The sequence below is a fragment of the Pristis pectinata genome, chromosome 1, assembly GCF_009764475.1.
Source record: "Pristis pectinata isolate sPriPec2 chromosome 1, sPriPec2.1.pri, whole genome shotgun sequence".
Lineage (NCBI taxonomy): Eukaryota > Metazoa > Chordata > Chondrichthyes > Rhinopristiformes > Pristidae > Pristis > Pristis pectinata.
Window position 1 is genome coordinate 13,206,245 of NC_067405.1, and position 20,506 is coordinate 13,226,750.

The window sequence follows — 20,506 nt, forward strand, 5'->3', positions numbered from 1 at the left end:
AACATTGACAATTCCTTTCCTCCTACAGATGCTGCTCAACCTGCTGACGTCTTCTGGCAGAATATTTGTTGCTTCAGATTCCAGCATCTGGATCTGTTGGTTAAGATTATGGTTTGCATGCCATTATGTAGCCGATGTAAAATGGAGGCAAATTTCTGTGGCAGACAAATTTGAAAGGAATGCTCCACGGATTCTCTTGTTTGATGGTGTCAAAGGATATTTTGAGGTAAAGAAATACCACACAGTGGTTGATGTTACTCCCTACATTTCTCTTGGGAGTTGACATGTAGTGAAGATCATATCCATTGTGCCCAAGATAGACAGAATCCACATTGTGACTTGGGAAGTGGCCACTAGGAGGAGATAGTTGGGGAGGGCACTAGTGATGACTCTCCCCGTGACAGGAAGAAAGATATCATCACTGTACTTACCACATTGGATTTGGCTTCTTTCTGGGGGATGGCCATTATTACACTGTCTATGAGGTTCCCTTTCATACCCTGCATTTCCTAGACTCCATTGGCTGAAATGTGTTTTGGGTTATTGAAAAAAATGTGCTATTAGTGCAAGACAGTGCAAGACTGCCTTTTACTTTTCATATCATGGCAACATACATGTCACATAAACCATTGAATGACATTGCTGTACCCTAGCCCATTCATACAAGGTGTGAAGGCCCACTGTACTCTCAAAATCACATTAACAATATTTTTTTTTATAAATGAGCTGCACAAACAATCAGACTGCAGTTAACTGAATAATTTGCAGTTGGTTATACAAGTTTACCAATGCCAGGGAGACAGTTGTGCAGTATGTTGGAGCCCAAGGCAACTTGAATGAGACATATCCACACTTTGCAAAACACCACACTCATCTCAGCTGGACTACACAAGGTGGCATCAAGATGAAGTGAAGTGCCAGAGCACATAGAAAGTGATAAAGAGAAACACATTCACTGCAAGTCATTCTTACACATCAGCAGAATGAAAGGTTTGAAGATCTGAGCTTTGCAATCAAAATTGAGAATCATAATAAATAAATAAATAATAAGATGACACTTTGTTCTTGCATTAGTTCATTTGTTTAGTTGTAGACATCACTGACAAGGCAAATACGTATTGCCCATCTCAAACTGCCCTCTGAATTAAGTAGCTTGCTAAGGCATTTCAGTGGGCAGTTAAAAATCAACCAATTTACTGTGGGTCTAGAGAAAACTGAACAAAGACAGCCAATTCCTCTCCTGGATAACATTGGTGAACCTTTTTTTATATAGCAATCTAGTGGTTTCATTATTATTCTACAAGATTTTTTTGATCATTCCAGATTATTTAATTAACTGAAGTTCTTGTTTCCTGTACTGGGTTCTGCAGTACTAATTCAGTAATGACAACCACTATACACTCATATCAGTGAATCTGAAACACAGAAGGTGGCTATTACCACATTGTGCAACGAGAGACAAGGCTCAGTCCAATTTCCAGAGTCTATCACCACTGCCTTTTGTATTATTACTTTTGAAATGCTTATCCAATTTCCTTTACAATGACACCTCAAAAACAACACATTATTGGAACACATTATGTGCCAGTAAGCCATGTATAAAAAGTCTTCTAACTTTTCCCTTCATTATTGTGGTAACCTTCAGGCTGTGACCCATTTTTACCAAACTGCCAACCCAATACAAGCAATCTTTCACTATTTATCCTTACAATACATTTCAAAAACGTGAAAACTTTTACTTGATCCCTCACAACCTCAGTTAAAAAAGGCCTTGCTTGAAAAATATAACCTGTAATTTCTAGTTCCGTTCTAATGAATCTTCAAGGTACCCTTTTCCATGACTCCAATGTCCGTCCTCTAATGAGATTTCCAAAACTGCATGCAAACCTCCTACTGAGGATTGATCAAACAGTGACTTGTACAAGTTCAACATCAACTTTTTGCTTTTGTAAGATGGAGAGAGCAAGAAAGAGAGAGACAGAGAGGCAGAGAGAGAGATGCCAACACACACATACACAAAGAGGAAGAGAGATATAGCAAGAGAGGCAGAGAGGAAGAGTGAGAGAGAGAGAGAGAAAGAGAGAGAGATACAGAGTGAGAGAGGTAGACAGAGAAACACACAAACAAAGAGGGAGACTATGCAAAAAAAAGAGAAAAGAACTTTCATCCTGTGTATCACATGTAACCAACAATCTTATCTTTCCTTGTGACTTTTTGAACCATGGAATCATTAAAGTCTGTGCAATAAATAAAGGCCATTTGGCTCATTGTCTCTGTACTTGGCCATAAAAGAGCTGACTATCATAATTCCACTTTCCAGCACTGTTACCCTGGAGATGACTACACATTAAGCTCTTACTCAAAAGATGAGAGTTTCAGCTAGCACCATCTTTCCACACAGCAAGTTCCAAATCTTCAGCACCTTCTGGATGAAAAACACCTCTCCATTCCTGCCACCAATTACCTTCAATCTTTCAAACTTAACTAGTTATTGATCTTTCTGTTCTGTCTGGGTCTCTCACGATTTTACATACCTCTATTAAAATTTAATCTGTGTTAATTTTAAAGTCATGCCACTTCTTAACCTCAATGAGCGAGTTCCACACCGACAGAGACAAGATTGGTCTGAATGATTGTTTCAAAATGATGCTAAGATCAATTAACACCACAGCTTTGGAAATAAAGCTGGCACCTTCATGGCCCTTAGGCTGAAAAATTGCTGGGCTAAATTGCCTTTGTGTTCCTCTTAATTATAATTCTTGGCATGAAAATGATAGGCAAGAGATCAAAATGCATGATAAATAATTGCAAAAATATACCCTACAAAAATTGCACATTAAGTAGCTAGAATGAACCTTGCACAGTGTCAGAAAAGAGAAAAAAAAACAAATAACAAATATGTACATTTATTCAATTGTGTCTTTTTGGCAACAAAATATAACATGTAGATCTTTTATGGACTTGTAATTGCTTAAGTATGCTTAATCAGTTCAAGCTGTTAACCTTCAATGTAATACTGACGTGAATCATAACTTTTGCTCATCTGGCACTCAATTTTCACCAGTAACAACTTTAAAATTGCAGGTTTCTGGAAACTGACAGAGTCACTCCACAGTTTTTGAAAAGCAAAACACTAAAGATGATGCAAATCTGAAATTAAAGCAGAAACTACTGGAAATACTCAGTAGGTCGGTGGTAAACAAGGCTTATGGAAAATGCTTGCTTTCATTAATTGAGGTAGTGAGTACAGGAGTCAAGAAGTTATGATGCATCTCTATAGAACTCTGGTTAGGCCGCACTTAGAGTATTGCGTGCAATTCTGGTCACCTCACTACAGGAAGGATGTCAAGGCTTCAGAGAGGGTGCAGAGGAGGTTTAGAGGGCATGAGGGCATGGATTAGAGGGCATGTGTTTTCAGGAGAGGCTGGACAAACTTGGGCTCTTTTCTCTGGAGCAGCGGAGGCTGAGGGGCGATCTGTTGGAGGTGTATAAAATTAGGAGGGGCATAGATAGGCTGGACAAGCAATGTCTTTTTCTCATTATTGAGCAATACAAAACCAGAGGCCATGCATTTGTGAGAGGGGGTAGGATCAGAACAGACGTGAGGGGTAAGTTTTTTACTCAGAGAGTGATGGATGCCTGAAATGCGTTGCCTGATAGGGCGGTGGAGGCAAATTCATTGGGGGCTTTTAAGAGGGGCTTGGATGGGCACATGAATGAGAGGAAAAGGGAGGGTTATGGGCATTCTGTAGGTAGGAGGGATTAGTCATGTCGGCACAACATTGTGGGCCGAAGGGCCTGTTCTGTGCTGTACTATGCTCTGCTATGTTCTATGTTCTAGGTCGGGCAGCATCAGTGGAGACAGAAATGGAATTATGTTTTCACTTCAATGACTTCTCGTCAGAACTAAGCAAAGTTAGAAATGAGGCAATATTGCAGTGAAAGGAGAGGGACAAAGGGAACAAGAGGGAAGGCCTATGATAGGGTGGACACCAGGAGAGATCGAACTACATGCAGGGCTGGTGGTGTCAGTTGTGTTCCATTCCAGACTTGCATTAGAAATTTCCAGCATTCGGTTTCCTTTCCTCTCTGCTCCTCAGGTATTTCAGATTCCATTTGCTTCCACTTATTGAGACCACACCCAGATTTGCCTTTCCAAATCCCTTTCAATACAACCAGCACTCATGTCACTCAGTCTCCCCTTGATTCCCCCCCATCACAGGTACTTCCCTACTTTTCCCTCCAGATTCTGCTCTAACTCCATCTACAAGTTTGCAGATGATACCACCGCAGTAGGCCGTATCTCAAGTAACAATGAGTCAGAGTACAAGAAGGAGATAGAGAGCTTAGTGACATAGTGTCATGACAACAACCTTTCCCTCAATGTCAGCAAAACAAAAGAGCTGGCCATTGACTTCAGGAAAGGAGGCGGTGTACATGCACTTGTCTACATCAATGGTGCTGAGGACGAGAGGGTTGTGAGCTTCAAGTTCCTAGGAGTGAACATCCCCAATAGCCTGTCCTGGTCCAACCACGTAGACACCATGGCCAAGAAAGCTCACTGGCGCCTTTACTGCCTCAGGAGGCTAAAGAAACTTGGCATGTACCCGTTGACCCTCACCAATTTTTATTGATGCACCATAGAAAGCATCCTATCTGGATGCATCATGGCTTGGTGTGGCAACTGCTCTGCCCAGGACCGCAACAAACAGCAGAGAGTTGTGGACACAGTCCAGCCCATCATGGAAACCAGCCTCCCCTCCATGGACTCTGTCTATGCCTTAATGAAGCAGCCAATGTAATCAAAGACCCCACCCACCCAGATCATTGTCTCTTCTCTCCTCTCCCATCAGGTGGAAGATACAAAAGCTTGAGGGCACATATCACCAGGCTCAAGGACAGCTTCTATCCCTCTATGATAAGACTATTGAACGGTTCCTTTACATAATGAGATGGACTCTTGACCTCACAATCTACCTTATTATGACCTTGCCCCTTATTGTCTACCTGCAGTGTACTTCCCTGTAGCTGTGACACTTTACTCTGTATTCTGTTATAGTTTTTACCCTGTACTACCTCAATGCACTGTATAATGAATTGATCTGTATGAATGGTATGCAAAACAAGTTTTTCACTGTACCTCGGCACAAGTGACAATAATAAACCAGTACCAATACCAATTTTGAACATTGCCCAATTCTAATAAAAGAGTCGATGACACTGATTCTCTCTTCCCCAAGTCTGCCTGACCTGCTGAGTACTTCTAGAATGTTCTATGCTTTAGCTTTAAATTTCATTCCACAGATGTAAACACAAGCTGGGAGAAGGTTGTGATTTTTTTTTGCAAAACTGGTGAGTTCATGTTGTTACTCCAGGGTTGCTAAGGCAGGGAAATTTCAAGTGGTGTATGTGACATGCTAAACAAGGTCAATAGATTGATTTTCAGAAGTATATAGATGCAATCTCATTCCTTTCTCACTTGAGGGAGGTATAATTTAGCATGCTATTTTAAAATTATGTTCATGAATGTGTGCATAAGTGCAATAGCTTCACAAAATTTATGACTATACAACATGTGGATATGTGATAATCCAAGCTAACCCACATTTAACTAACTCATATTTTTGCGCCTTCCCCCACCCAAATGCATACTTGCAAACTGACAGTCCCTGAATAAATCAATTTTAAAATTCCCAAACTTGTGTTCAAACGTTGTCTGGTTCTTTTCATTTCCCTTTAACTTCCTGCAGGTCCCAATGTCCCTTGATGTCTCTGTTCCTTTAACTTAGGCCTCCTGTCCCTATCTTCCACATTTATTGTCAGCTGTGCCTCCAGCTGCCTTGGTCTCAAGCTTTGAAATTCCTCTCCATGGTTTTTCCACCAATTTCCACCACACTTCTTTGATCAAGTTTTCAGTCATTGGCCCGAACACTTCAGTACCAAACTCTGCATTGCACACGCCTGTGAAAAGTCTTGCAACATCCTTACGTTAAAAGTTCCAAAACGCTGTCCCCTTTTGAATATTTTTTTTTAAATCCACCTAAGCCAGTGAACAGCCAGAAAGGAGCTCAGTTTAAAATGAGCATTGGTATTGGTTTATTATTGTCACTTGTACCGAACCTCTTGCAACACATTGTTCTTCAACATAACTTTGCATTGCCCTAACCGACTTAATCAAGTTACGATACATTTCCATTATAAAATAAAATATCACAAGTCAAATAAAATATCATAAATTTCATTAGTTAACATTGCTATTGTCTATCTGGTGTCATTATACAAATTTCAGTAATATGTTATCACGCTGAGGTAATACTTTTACAATACAACAAAATCAATTTGCATTTATGTTGTGTTGTTAACCACAGATGGATGTCCCAAGGTGTCTTCTTCCATGTAAATTGGGGAAATTGTACAATGTTGTGATTCTGAACCTGAGAGCAAAGAAGATTTAATAAAGAAGTTTAAAATTATTAGTGGTTTTGATAGATGAGGAGAAACTGCTTCCAATTTTAAGATAACTGGCAGGAAAGCCATGGGAGAGATGAGAAGCATTTGTTGAGAAAAAATCTTAGTGTGTTATCTGGAATGTACTGCCTGAAAGAACAGTAGGCACAAGATTTATTAGCAACTTTCAAATGGGAATTGGAACAGAGTTAGAAAGGGGAAAAAAAAGCAAAAGCTCCATGCCCACAGAGAGCGAGAAAGAGATTGTGTTCATACTAGGATAACTTTTCTGGAGCCATAGTGTGCCCCAGTGCTGCTTTCTGGGCTGTCTGAATCTATTGCTTGATAAACTTTGATATTGTTGGGAGAGAACATTTGAATTAGTCAAATCTACTTACACATGGACCTGAATGGCTGAATAAACCATCAACACACATAAAACCATAGAACAATAATGGCACAGATGGAGGTCATTCAACCCAATGAGTCCATGCCAGTTCTTCGAGCAACCCCATCGGTCCCATTACCCTGTTCTTTCCTGATAGCCCTGCAAATTATTCCTTCTCAAGTGCCTGTCCAATTACCTTCTGAAAGCCTTGATTGATTGTTTCCACTGCCCTTACAGGTAGGGAGTTACAGGTCTGAGTGACAACAGAAGTTGTTGTGCACATCTCCCTTGTTGCTGTTGCTCCAAATATTAAATTTTTGCCTTTGCTTCCTTAATAAGAACAATTTCCTTCAATTTAACCTATTTAAACCAATCATTATCTTGCATACACTGAATAAATCTCCACTCATACTTCTTTGTTTCAGTTTCCACTTGAAACTTGCAGGTACCAATAGGATCCACAATACATCAAAGTGGTTGACACGTAAATGCCTTCTCTGCTTAGGGGCAATTAAGATAATACATGCCAGCATTGTTGACAACAATCATATCCCAAGAAAAATATCAATAATGAAAAATCCACTTCTTCCCCTTCACATTTATAATCTGATAATGCTGTCATCAGACCCATTTCCTTTCATTTCAATCTCTGCCACTTGATGTTGGATGAGGCAATAAACTGAAACGATATAAAACATCCACAGCACTATGATTTTGATTCAAGAAATTCTGGTCAATATCTATTTCTCAATTAATACTAAGTTTGCCACCCTGTTACAGACATTTGTTTTTCCCTCCAGCAACCTCTCTTCTCTTTAAGTTAAGAACTTTAAGAACTGTGAGAACTGTAAGAACTCTTTAAGAACTGATTTCCAGTTCTGATGATACATCTTTAACATCAAAATTCTGTTCCTCTCCACAGATGCTTCCTGCATTGTTGAATATTTCCAGGATTCTCTGTCATTATTTCAGATTTCCAGCTTCTGCGCTACTTTGCTTTTGGGAAAAGTCCATTAAAAAACAATTCCTGGTGTGTTTGCTACTAGAAACAGTTTCTTTTTGTTTGCTTCAACAAGACTGTTCTTAATTTGAACACATTTATTAAACAGCCCCAGTTTCTCCAATCTTTCTCATAGAATTACTGAAAATGGATAAATTATGCACATACCATGTGTTGTACATACAGCAGTGACTAATATGTTACCAGACCAGCTGTTAGCAATGGAATGAATTGAAGGTGCCAAATTCAACAGGTTGTTGTATGACTATGAGCAGGCTGAGTCAATAATCATTGGTTTAGAAGAGTGACAGGTGATCTTTGTGAGGATTCTGAAGCAGGTTGACAAGGTGGATGCTGAGACGGGATTTTCCTTGGTGGAAGTATGTGGAAGTAGGGTGTGTTTTCAGAATAAGGGGTCAACCATTTAATACTTGAGATGCTGAGGTATTTGTTCTTTCAGGGGGATTTCTCTGCTCCAGGGAGCTGCAGAGGCAGAGTCATTGAATGCTTTCAAGACAGGGACTGTAAGATATTTAAACTACACAGTAGGGCAAGGAACAGGACAGTTGTATTTTGAGCAAAATTTCATCAGAAGTGATTTTATGCAATGGTGAGCAGGTTTGAGGGACCAATTCTTCTCATGCACAATTGTACATTTTACAATCTATAGACATTTTGGTATCAGTTTATAATTGTCACTTGTACCAAGGTACAGTGAAAAACTTTTCTTGCATATCGATTGTACGGGTCAATTCATTACACAGAGCAGTTTCATTGAGTTAGTACAGAGTGCATTGAGGTAGTACAGGTAAAAAACAATAACAGAGTACAGAGTAAAGTGTCACAGTTACAAGGAAGTGCATTGCAGGTGGACAATAAGGTGCAAGGTCACTTCTCCCACAAGTTGGGGTCTCTGGGTCCAAGTCCCTAGCTCCCTGAAAGTAGCTGTACAGCTTGATGGGATGGTAAAAAGGTGTATGATATGCTTGCCATTATTAGTCTAGGCATTCAGTACAAGAGTCAGAAAGTTATTTTGCAGCTTTATAAAACTCTGGTTAGGCTGCATCTGGAGAACTGCATCAATTCTGGTTGCCCCATTATAGGAAAGATGTGCAGGCTTTGGAAAGGGTGCAGAAGAAGTTTACCAGGATGCTGCCTGGATCAGAGGGCATGTGCTATGTGGAGAGATTAGACACACTAGGGTTGTTTTCTCTGGAGCAGTGGAGTCAGAGGGGAGACCAGATAGAAGTTTATAAAATTATGAGAGGCACGGATTGGGTAGACAACAGGTGTACTTTGCCTAGGGTCAAAATGTCTAACACTGGAGTACATTAATTTAGGGTAAGAGGGGATAAGTTCAAAGGAGATGTGCAGGGCAAGTTTTTTTTACACAGAAAGTGGTGGGTGCCTGGAATGCACTGCTAAGGCTGGTATTTGTATTGGTATTGGTGTACGGCAGAGGTGTTTATTGGGCAGAGAGTGGAGGGATATAGATCTTGAGTAGGCAGAAGGGATTAATTTAGTTGGGTGTTTAATTCAGCACAACATCGTGGGCCGAAGGGTCTGTTCCTGTACTGTACTTTTTCTATGTTCTGTGTTCTAATTTCGGAGATTATAGCCAAAGTTGGTAGATTATAAAGAGAAAAGGGGTTTAAAGCAGAAAGGGGCCTTCACACATATTGGGGATCGAAGCTACGTCCATTGTAACGATGTGACATTTTCGGATCCTACATTAATTTTGGACAATTTTACAAAGTACTCGCTTGTAGATGTGTTCATGCAAAGGATAGATGGTGCCCGAAGGGATCGGACGAAGCAAAAAGGACAACAGCTTTGGCAAGATAAGAGTTTTCAATATGAACTAGCTGCAGGCGTGCATTCTAACTTATTCATTTAAGGCTTGCCGCTCCGATTTCTTTTAGTTACCACGCATCACACATCGTTGCAAACCGCTTGTTCCCATTGCAAAGATTTAACCACGATTAAACCCGTGCTAGATCTGGGGTTTGTTTCAGTACCATGGCCAGCTCCCTTAATGATTCGGGAATCGCACACACACAATGCAAGCTTATCATGAGGACGAACAGTAGAGACGACTATAATTCGTCTCCCGCTGCTTCAGTGGCTGGGCACACACTGTAACCACAGCACAGCATTAGTAAATTCTTCATGGCGTAAATGTATGTCACCCCGGGTGTCTGACCGTTCATTAGATTTACAACGAATCAAATTATCGAGATACAAAGTTAAACAAGAAGTTGGATAATCAATTTCTAAACTTACAAAAAAAGTCTGTTGGTTCTTTTGTAAGTGAAACACTAACACTTTGGTTGTCTCTGGTCAGACAGAGGAAGTGGATTTGCGGTCAGCAGCCTGGGCGAACTCTATGCGGGGACTTAATTACATACTTTGCCCTAAAGAGGTAGTTCAGCGCTGCTTTCTTGAAAATGGCCGTAAAGTGACATAATTATCGATCAAATGGCTGCCCAGAGGAATCAGTGGCTCATCTGAAGCAGAAAGGGAAGAAATTTAGGAGCATATTTCATAAATGGTGTCAAGGGATATGGAACCATTGAAGTCCGAATGCCCACGTGTGAACTCATGGTCCTTTGTTCTTAAGTCACCTGTTGACAACAGATGTGATCAGACCCCTTGCATAAATACAGTTTTGTAAGATATGGTCTCCATGTTAGCATTTCACTATTTTTGTCACTAACGCTGTCCGTCCCCGCCCCACTCACGTTATCGGATTAAAATGCTTCTTTAACCTTGTTCACGCTGCGGGGAAACATTTCTACTTCAGCAGCCCAACACAACGGTAGACCCCTGGCCCAACCACCAGTTCTTGAAATGGGTTTCCCGGCTTTCCAGCTCTGTCTATAAACGTTCAAAGCTTTCCAAAACTTTCTACCCCAACCCAAGGATAGTTCTGACTACAACTTGTATTTGGATGCGGTATTATCGCTTTGTCAGGTTATGGAGTCAATGTCACATCCATTAGCAATGCAGCAAAGTTGATAAAGATTAAGGAATGCGGCAATAAATCACTCAGTCCCCTGAACCTGCCCCGCTATTCAAGTAGATCAAGGCTGATTTCGCCATTTACCACGTTAGCTCCTTATTCCTTAATATCCCCTTCCAGCACAATCCTACCACCCCCAGTCTTGAAAGGTCAAATTGTCCCAACATCCATGACTGCAGAGAGAATTCCAAATTTGTACATAGAAGAAGTGTTTCTCCCTCGAACTTTGAGATAGTCCTTTCTCGGTGCTAACTCCGCCAGAGGATATGATGTTTCTGCATCCACCTTACTGAATTGTTTTCGCATTGTAAACACGTTGATCACATCAATGAATTATCTTCTGTACTCAGGACAAGCTACGTTTGTGTAACTCGTCTTTAAAACCTAACTCTCTCATTCTGAGACGGCACATGAAACTGGGCCTTTAAAAATAAAGGTTTCCATCTCAAGATTGACTTCTAAGCTAATAGGATCGGATCCAAAGTTTGTATTTAGGTCGGAGATATGTATTCTGTGTTTGAACTGAAATTGCGCCTCAGATCTCAAATTGAAAAGCAGTTAATGCAATTTCACCCAGAATCCAAGAACGTTTTCCCGTCATTAGGTAAAGCAGCCGAAAAGTGACTTAGACACAAGAAATTCTGCAGATGCTGGAATCTGGAGCAATACACAAAAAGTGCTGGAGGAACTGTGCTGGGTTTTATAATGAGATTGGGATTGGCGTGGAGGGAGTGGAGGGCAGTGCATTCAGAGGGGGTGAGGCTGGAATAGGTGAGGGGAGAGGTGAAATTAAGACAGTTAATGTCCCGTCGGCAGTTAGAGATGAAGAGATCCAGAGCAGGCAGAAGGCCAGGACGCAGGACCAGGTGTCTAGAAAAAAAGTTATTAACAAGAACAACTCACTGCAGAAAAATAACACAAGCGTGGCGTTAAGGCCGGTTTTGGAAATCTAATGCGTAAATAACGAAACTAAATTTGCAATAAGACGTTAGACATGTACAAGATGATATGAGGCATAGATCGGGTGGGCAGTCAGAGACTTTTTCCCAGTGCGACAATGGCTAACACGAGGAAACATAATTTTAAGGTGATTGGAGGAAGGTATAAGGGGGATGTCAGGGGTAAGTTTTTTTTTCCACAGAGAGTGGTGGGTGCGTGGTACGCACTGCCGGCAGAGGTGGTGGGGGCAGATTAGGGACATTTAAGAGACTCTTGGATAGACATATGAATGATAGAAAAATAGGGGGCTATGGGGGAGGGAAAGGTTGGATAGATCTTAGAGCAGGATAAAATGTCGGCACAACGTTGTGAGCCGAAGGTCTGGTACTGTGCTGTGGTGTTCGATGTTCTACGTTCTATCTGTGGAAGACAACGTTTGCCAACATCGTTTCGGCACTGCCGTAATCAGTTGTATTGTCCCTTTGGAAACAGTGCAATAAAACTGAAAACTCCAAGGAACGGGGAGACTTGACTACGAAAGCTTGCGCTTGGGTGGGCGATGCATTCAGGTTAAATCTGTGCTACCTTAGAGGACAATTCTTTGCACCATTCTGAAGCTGAAATGGAAAAAAAAAGTTGCAGCGCCAATAGTTGGTATCTGCAATACTGGCTAATCATCCGGGAGCAACATCCCTGTTGTACAGCAGAAAGACTTGCTCAATTGTCTGTCATTGAGCCTGGCACGGAAGATGGAGTGGTTTCTTAGATTCCATCATCTCTTGGAGTCAACACGAACCCACAGACACCCTGCTCCGGACTCCTCTCGGGAAGATAATCACCAGATAATCATTAGGGAGCGGGAGGCCTGACTTGAGCTCAAACAGCACACGCCAGGAATCCATTATGAATAGAACTGACCATTTAAAATTCAACTCAAAACTTGTTAATATTTGTTAAAACTAATATAATAAGCGTTCTAAATCCCAAAGTACTTTCAATAGATCGATTTTGCATTAATTCCATATCCCGAAGGCAGAAACTACCATAAGATAATTTGCAATAAAAGGGGATATTAAATCCCAAATATAAAGTTTCACAACAATCAAGTTATTCCCACCCTTTTCCGGGTATTTTTCTCCTCCTGTGGTTCACTTCAGTGATGAATGGTAAACAAAAACCGTTTTAAAACCAATATTCTCCTTAGCAGGACTCAGTACAACTTGTCTGAGCAACATTTGCTCCACAGCGACACCTGTAGCCTGGCAGAGAACTGCAGCACAGAGAACGGCTCACACAATACCCAGCTGTAGAAGTGAAACGTGCTTTATACTTCAAACTAAACACCAAAGTTGTGACAGCTGAACACCCTGGGTATGGCAATTGTCTGCCGGATGTTGCTTAAAGAATGACGGGCCGTAACAGGCTGTTTTTGCTCTGCTGTAATAGGCTGTTTTTGTTAACCCATGCAATGCAACAAAATAGCAAGTACTGTAATAGCAAGTTTCAATTGAAAGCACGCTGTAAATCTTCCTTAACAAAGTTAGACTCTTCTCATAACAAGACGTATTGTCATCAAGCGCGTGATTGCAATCTGTCAGCATTTTACTTGTATGCTTTCCACTACCATCTCACTTCCCGGTAATTGCGTTCACTTGTCATCTTGAAGCCACTACGTTAGCTTTTAATGATGGGCTGTCACTTACAGTTATCTGACAATGGTCACCCGTGATTTGGGGGCCGGGGTTAACTGGAGTAAGCGTGATCCCAGTTACTGGGACCACGGGGAGGTTTGGGACGTGCGGTGTCCACGCCGGTAAGCATCCCTGCGTTGAAAGAGTACTCGCAGGGTCGTCGAGAAAGCAGGTCTTGTGTACAAACAGACCTGCACACGGGGGAAGACGACATGGTGCAAGGAAGCGGCAATGGATTAACAACCACCAAATAGACATAGGGAAAATGCATAGTATGCAGGAATGAAAAAAAAGATTCAAGAGGAAAAATTACACCTGTTAGTTTTATATGTTGAACATTTAAAAAGATTTCATGGGAAGGGGACGATGCATTGCTGCTCACACGCTTTTTCATGGTATTTATTAACTACTTGACTGAAGAAGTTTAATTAAAATGTAGAACGGCTCTCGCTCTGATGTTCGAGAAAGCGGTGCAAATGTGGAAACTCGGGACCACACTGGTGTCCTGAATTACCCCTCCGGAGCTTGCCACATTCCAAATCTCCTGTGGCTGTCCTGTGGCTGAAGAGACGCCGGCTGGGGTGAGCAAGGCGGCTTTCTGACCTCGCCAGTGTGGAGACAGGAGGAAACTTGCTCAAAAGGTAAATACATGGTCAAGAGAACCGCCGAGCTGGGTACCAGTCCAGACTGGGATTTGAATCGTCCTAGTTCAATCAATTAAGTTTGCCCACCCCCTTAGACTTCCCCAGTAACTTGTGGGTTCTGTTTTAAAAATAACTGGTTTAGTAGTCCTGTAAATACCGAACAAATCATTGCCTTACGATTGGTGCCGAGTTATTTACATATCTTTTTCGGTTTTAATATTGTCTCTTTAATCCGGTTAAAGATCCGCAATTAGTCAGATTCTCCCTCCAGTTTGCATTTACGAGGATTTCACTGTGTTCGGATGCAACGGGAAGCGCTTTATTTTGTAAACAGTCGCGGACTGTCACTCTTGACAGCAGCTCGCTTTGCCGAAGGGCTTCCTGTAAGCACAGCGTCTCACCCGCGGCTTGCGAGCGGCGAGATCTAAGCGGGTTCCAAACACCTCCGCGCTGTGTGCCGGCAAGTTACTGGGGCTCAAGACAGCTACACTTGGAGCCACATCGATCGCGCGACTTCCATTTACAGGCAAAAGTTACAGTGGAAAACAATCCCAGTTCGTGTTATAATGAAGTGTAAAACTCTTATTATTTAATGTTGCGGTGTATTCGGGAGTATGGTACTGCAAGGTTGAAAATGCACACACCACTCTCCCCCGTCAGATCCGAGCGGGGATCTCACTCCCCAGTTCCTGCACAACCAAAGGAGGTTCTTACTGTAAGAACCCTGCCTCGCCTCCGTGTCGTCTGCGGCACTTTGTAAGGGTCTGTAAAGACACATTGAGAGCTGTACTTACGGGAATGAGCTGTGGCAACACACGCCCACAAGCTGATGAATAGGGAGACGGCAAAGGACAGCTTGATACCAGCGAGCGAATCCATTTTCAAACAAGATCGAGTGGGTATAGACAGAGAGAGAGAGAGCGATCAGGACAGCAACTCCCCGCTCCTCTTCACCTCAGCACGCATCTGAGTTCCTTCTGGCCTCTTTCCTTCCTCTCTCTCTCTCTTTTCTCTTCTCTCCCCCCACCCCCTCCCTCCCTCCCCTTCCCTCTCAATTTTGCCTACTCCTCCTCCTCCCCCTTCGAAACAGCTGCTGCTTCACGCCATCCCGCCGCTACACGTTCTGCTGCGCTAGGCTGTGTCCCCGGAATCACGGACGTAGAACGAAAAAGATGCAAGGAGCAGCTCTCGGGGAGGGGTGAGAGGTGACGGACGGTCCCTGTGTGCGCCGGATTCAGTTTTTCAACACGGTCCACAGAAACAGACGAGCGCCTCTTCCGCCCATAGGTTACTTTCATACTTAACTCGACACCGTTGAAGAAATCTCTGAAGGGGAGGGGGGAACAGAGGAGGCCGAATTTTTGCTATAAATCCACTAAAATGCATTTTAACTCCAAGTTTAAACACCAACAATAATTGATCCCAATATTTTATATAGCGTATTTTTGCCGACTGTAACAAGAATCGCGGGCCATCAGAATCCTATTTTAAACGTTCCCACTGACTTATTGATTATTGGTTAATCAATTGCCATTCCCTTTCGATTCTAGGTGATTGGATTGTATACGTCGATGGTGACATTTTGGTATCCACTAGGAAACAGTTTGGAATTGGAATCGGTTTATTATTGTCACTTGTACCGAGGTACAGTGAAAAACTTGTCCTGCATACCGTTTGTACAGATCAATTCATTTTAACTAAGATTAACAGAAGTTAAACCCAAAACCAGAGCACTAACTTTTATTTACTGTTTTTCAGCATGGCCCGTGTGTCCAACCCGTTCCGCGAGAATGCTAGCAAATTAAAATTGGCATGAGCCATATAAAGAGGGATTGAACAATAGCTTAAGAACCCCGAGTGCCAACTTTTGTAACCACTCTGTTTACAATCAATACAACAGTGCCATTGAATTTATTAATGTTAGTTATTAATGTTAGTAACCGAGTGTCTAAAAAGTAAATCTCGACAGCCACCCCTTAGCCGAGGGAGTTCTGGTATTTGAGGATAATTTTGGTAAGTGACTGATTGAATATTCCATCATCGGGACTCATAGGTAAATTTCCTCGAGGAGGTTGATTTATTTCCGAGTGGCAGAGACCGTTTAGCCGGTATAGGGCTGAGTTCCAACTGTCCTGTGGCTGACAAGAAGATGTTCAGTGAGGAAGCGTGGAGCGGGACGGTAGTTAAATGGTGTTAAGGCTGCGGGATCCTGGGCCGCACGCTTCATCTCACTGACAGGATTCTGGGTGCAAATTCTTCGCCCCTTCCCTGTGGCCATTCTGCACGGTCACCCAGCTTCGCTACCGGGCCGAGTCACATCAAGTAGCGCTCAAAGTTGGTCAGTATTGCTTGCAACTTTTTTGTTTTAATGCAGGGCAAAAAATGTTCTGCTTAAACTGCGTAGTGAGAAAATCTCCTAAAATGACAACAGAATCCACGTGTTAATTTAGACACATTGCTTCCCTTCTCACCCGAGGGACGCCGAAGGAACGTGATTAGGAGAGCCCAGGTAGATGTCACCGCGTTATGACGGACAATATTAGTGGGATCAGAGCAGCTCCCGCGACAGGCAGCCGCGCCACGCTTCGGGGATCGCCTCTTGCGCGTTCAACCACTTCCCTTCAGAATTGGGCCACATTCATCACTTCCAGCGCTATATTGATAAATTTCCGGCTGATTGATTGCAAAATTTAAAAAAAAGCAAATCGCCAAGTTATTCCAAATGTAACATGGGCAGATCGTCCGTGCGTTTAATACATTCGCTAGCTCATCCCTAACCCCAGTGGATCTTGTTAGAAATAAAGATTAATTAATCCGAGGCAGGTATCTCATCACCGACTGCTTGAAGCATCGCTCGAGGGGAACTGGTCGACCGTCGGGATCGTTGGTGCCTGAGCCATTGGTAATAGCGAAGGCAGCTGGACAGAGCGCGAGTAATTGGGAAGGGACGGAGAAGTGTGATATTGCTGTAAGCTGCGACAAGTAGGCACAGACGATTGATGATCAATTGTGCCTTCATATAGGCAAAGGCACGCAGCAGTGTCCCGGGGACTGGCATCCAGCGTGTATAGTAACAGCGGGTTAAGTGCATTGCTTCTCCCACCCCGTCCCCCCCCCCCCCCCCCATGATATGACCAGGATCGGAGACTACAGTGCACCTCACCACCGACAAGTATGGCCGGTTAGTCATCACTCATTTGTTAATTAAAAGGGCTCACATTCTCTCCCCTTCCTCACTGGTGTTCAGTGTTGTCCAATATTTATAACGCAGGGGGGAAGCCCGGAAGCTCAATGGTGGGACCTTTAACCATTTTTTTCTGAGTTAAAGGGGGCTTCAGGACATCAATTCTCAGCGTTCAGGCTGCTGGATGAAAGTTGTAACGTGTGACCAAAAGGATGTTTTTTTTTAATTGACGGTATAAGTGGACAATATCTTCATACAGTCGGAGTCAGTACGAAAATGAACTTTGCCCTAGATTTGTCTCCTGACGGCCTCAGGACACAAACTCTTGCTGAGGTCCGCTTGAACCATAAGGAGTAGGTGGTTGCTTGCCGCCGTTATGACGCTTTGTCACTCAATATGATCAGGGATTCTCCAACTTGCCTCTCCATTCTCCCGCCCTGTCCCCATTACCGTCCACTCGCTTACTGACTGTAGGTATGAAACTGGGAGGAGGGGTGGGGGAATCTGCAGATGCTGGAAATTTGAAATAAAACCAGAAAATGCTGAAAACGTTCAGGCAGCATCTGTGGAGAGAGTTAACACTGGAAGCGCTTCATCAGAAAGGGGAAGAGAGAAAATGAAGAAAGAAAAACGTACTTTCTCACTTTCCTAGTTCTGATGAGTGGTATTCCAGCTGATGTGTTAACTCTGGTGTTGGTATTGGTTAATTATTGTCACATGTACTGAGATACAGTGACAAGCTTTGGTTTTGCTTGCCATCCAGACAGATCGTTGCATACATAATCCCATCAAGGTAATAAGGAGAACAACAGAATGCAGAATATGGTGTTGCAGTTACAGTAGAAGTGCAGTGCAGGCAGACAAATAAAGTGCAAGGGCCACGAAGAGGTAGATTGGGAGATCAAGAGTCCATCTCTTAGCGGATGAGGTGTCCATTAAAGAATCTGGTAACAGTGGCATAGAAGCCATCCTTTAGTCTGGTGGTATGTGCTCTCAGGATTTTGCAGCTGGGCAGGCACAGTAGTGTAGCGGTTAGCCTAATGCTTTACAGTGCCAGCGACTCAGGTTCAATTCCGGCCACTGTCTGTAAGGAGTTTGTACATTCTCCCTGTGTCTGTGTGGGTTTCCTCCGGGTGCTCTGGTTTCCTCCCGCATTCCAAAGACGTACGGGTTAGGAAGTTGTGGGCATGCTATATTGGCCCTGGAAGCATGGCAACACTTGCAGACTGCCCCCAGAACACTCTACGCAAAAGATGCATTTCACTGTGTGTTTTGATGAACATGTGACTAATAAAGATATCTTGTCTTATCTGAGGCAGTGGGAAGTGTCAAAGGAGGGGAGGCTGGTTTCTGTGATGTGTCGAGCAGTGTCCACAACTCTTCGGAATTTCTTGCGGTCTGGGGCAGAGCAGTCGCCATACCAAGCTGTGATGCATCCAGATGGGATGCTTTCTATGGCGCATCTGTAACAATTAGTAACACTTATGAGGGACATGCTGAGGGTTCTCTTTCCACAGATGCTGCCTGACCTGCCAAGTGTGTCCAACATGTTCCATTGTTGTTCCAGCCTAAAGTATGGCTGAACCCTTTGTTTTTACCATGACAACAGTGTAGTTTAATGACACCCTGAGCCACAGAAGCAGTGATATTTTAGGGCACGATTTACTTCTCAAAATAGTAATGTTTACCCATGTGTTGACATGTCAAGTGTGGAGATGTTGATGTGAGAATGGAGCAGGGTACGCAGCTGTAGAAAGTACCAGGATCTGGGTAGATTTCTAGAGGATGTTCCAGTGAACCTCTTTATAACACAGTCCTGTCATTGCATTTTTTCCAGTGATTTTGCGGTGTTGGTGATAGCTGAGATTTTGATCTGGAGTGACTTTTTGTCGTTCATGCAAGGAGAAGCCAACCTATTTGCATTTTTCCTTGCTCTGTCATCAATTCAATGCCTGAAATTCAATCATCATCACAAAAGCAGTGGCATGGCAAACAGCTCTTTACAAAGCTAAATACATTATCATATTGGATCCTCGCTGCATGTTATAAATTGTGTGGTTAGTGATGATAGGGATAAATAGTGATGATAGGGCTCATACTTTGACCCACTGTGTCCATGGCACCCATCAAGTACCTTTCTGTACTCATCCCATTTACCAGCACTTGACCCACTTCTGTGTTATGGCATTTTAGGTGCTCACTTAAATATTTTTTAAATATTGTCAAAGGGTAGATGGTGAGAGATGTTTCCCCTTGGCAGAAGTGTCTATAACCAAAGGGCATACACAAGTAAGGGGTAGGAAGGTAGGAAGTTTAGAAAGGAATTTCCTCAGACAGTGTATTCTGGAGCTCAACCACCCTCTGGTTCTTCCTCAAATTCCCTTTGAAAGCTCCAACCCCTTACTTACTTCTGCCCTTTGGTTTTAGGGACCTCTGGAGAGACCTTATCCATTCCTTTCAGAATTTTGTATAATTTTGTATACTTCAATCAGGTCAGCCCTCAGTCTTCTCCACTCCAAAGAAAACAATCCCAGTTTATTTAGTCTCTCTTCAACAATGAAATACTTAATCCCAGGCAACATCCTGTGAATATCCTCTACATCCTCTCCAATGCAATTACACCCTTCTTATAGCATGGAGAACAAGTGAACACACCACTCCAGACATGGGTTAACCAATGTTTTATATAGTTAGAGCACAAACTTCATGCTCTTATATTCTGTGGCCAGGCTACTGAAGGCACGTTTTCTGTATGCCTTCCTAACTAACTTATCTACCTGTGCTGCTGACTTTAGGATCCTCGAACATGTACACCAGGGTTTCTCTATTCCAGAATACTTTGTACATTCATTGCATATATCCTCACCTTATACGTCTTCCCAAAATGCATCACTGTGTATTGTTCAGGATTACATTCCATTTTACCAACTGATCAATATTGTTCTGTAGCTGAAGACCACACCCTACACGATGCACAACACCAGCAATTATCTTATCATCTGTGAACTTCTTAATCATGACTTCTACATTCACATCCATATCATTAATGTATGCAACAAACAACACTGATTCATTTGGCACACCTCTGGTCCCAAGCTTCTGGTCACAAACACAACCCTTGTACATCACCCTCTGCCATCTATTGCAAAGTAAATGTTGGATTCAAATTGCCATATTGCCCTGAAGCCCAT

The 20,506-nt window shown here is 42.7% G+C and overlaps 1 protein-coding gene across 3 annotated transcripts in view; it reads right to left on the reverse strand.

The window, feature by feature from the left end:
- Positions 1 to 15,114, reverse strand: part of LOC127572752 (contactin-associated protein-like 5) — a 1,205,714-nt gene extending 1,190,600 nt beyond the window's left edge. For all 3 annotated transcript variants that reach the window (XM_052020359.1, XM_052020369.1, XM_052020350.1), the window contains exon 1: positions 14,926 to 15,114. In XM_052020359.1, coding sequence (XP_051876319.1) covers positions 14,926 to 15,010 — 85 coding nt within the window. In that variant the 5' untranslated portion in view covers positions 15,011 to 15,114. The remainder of the gene's footprint in view (positions 1 to 14,925) is intronic.
- Positions 15,115 to 20,506: the final 5,392 nt, after the last annotated feature.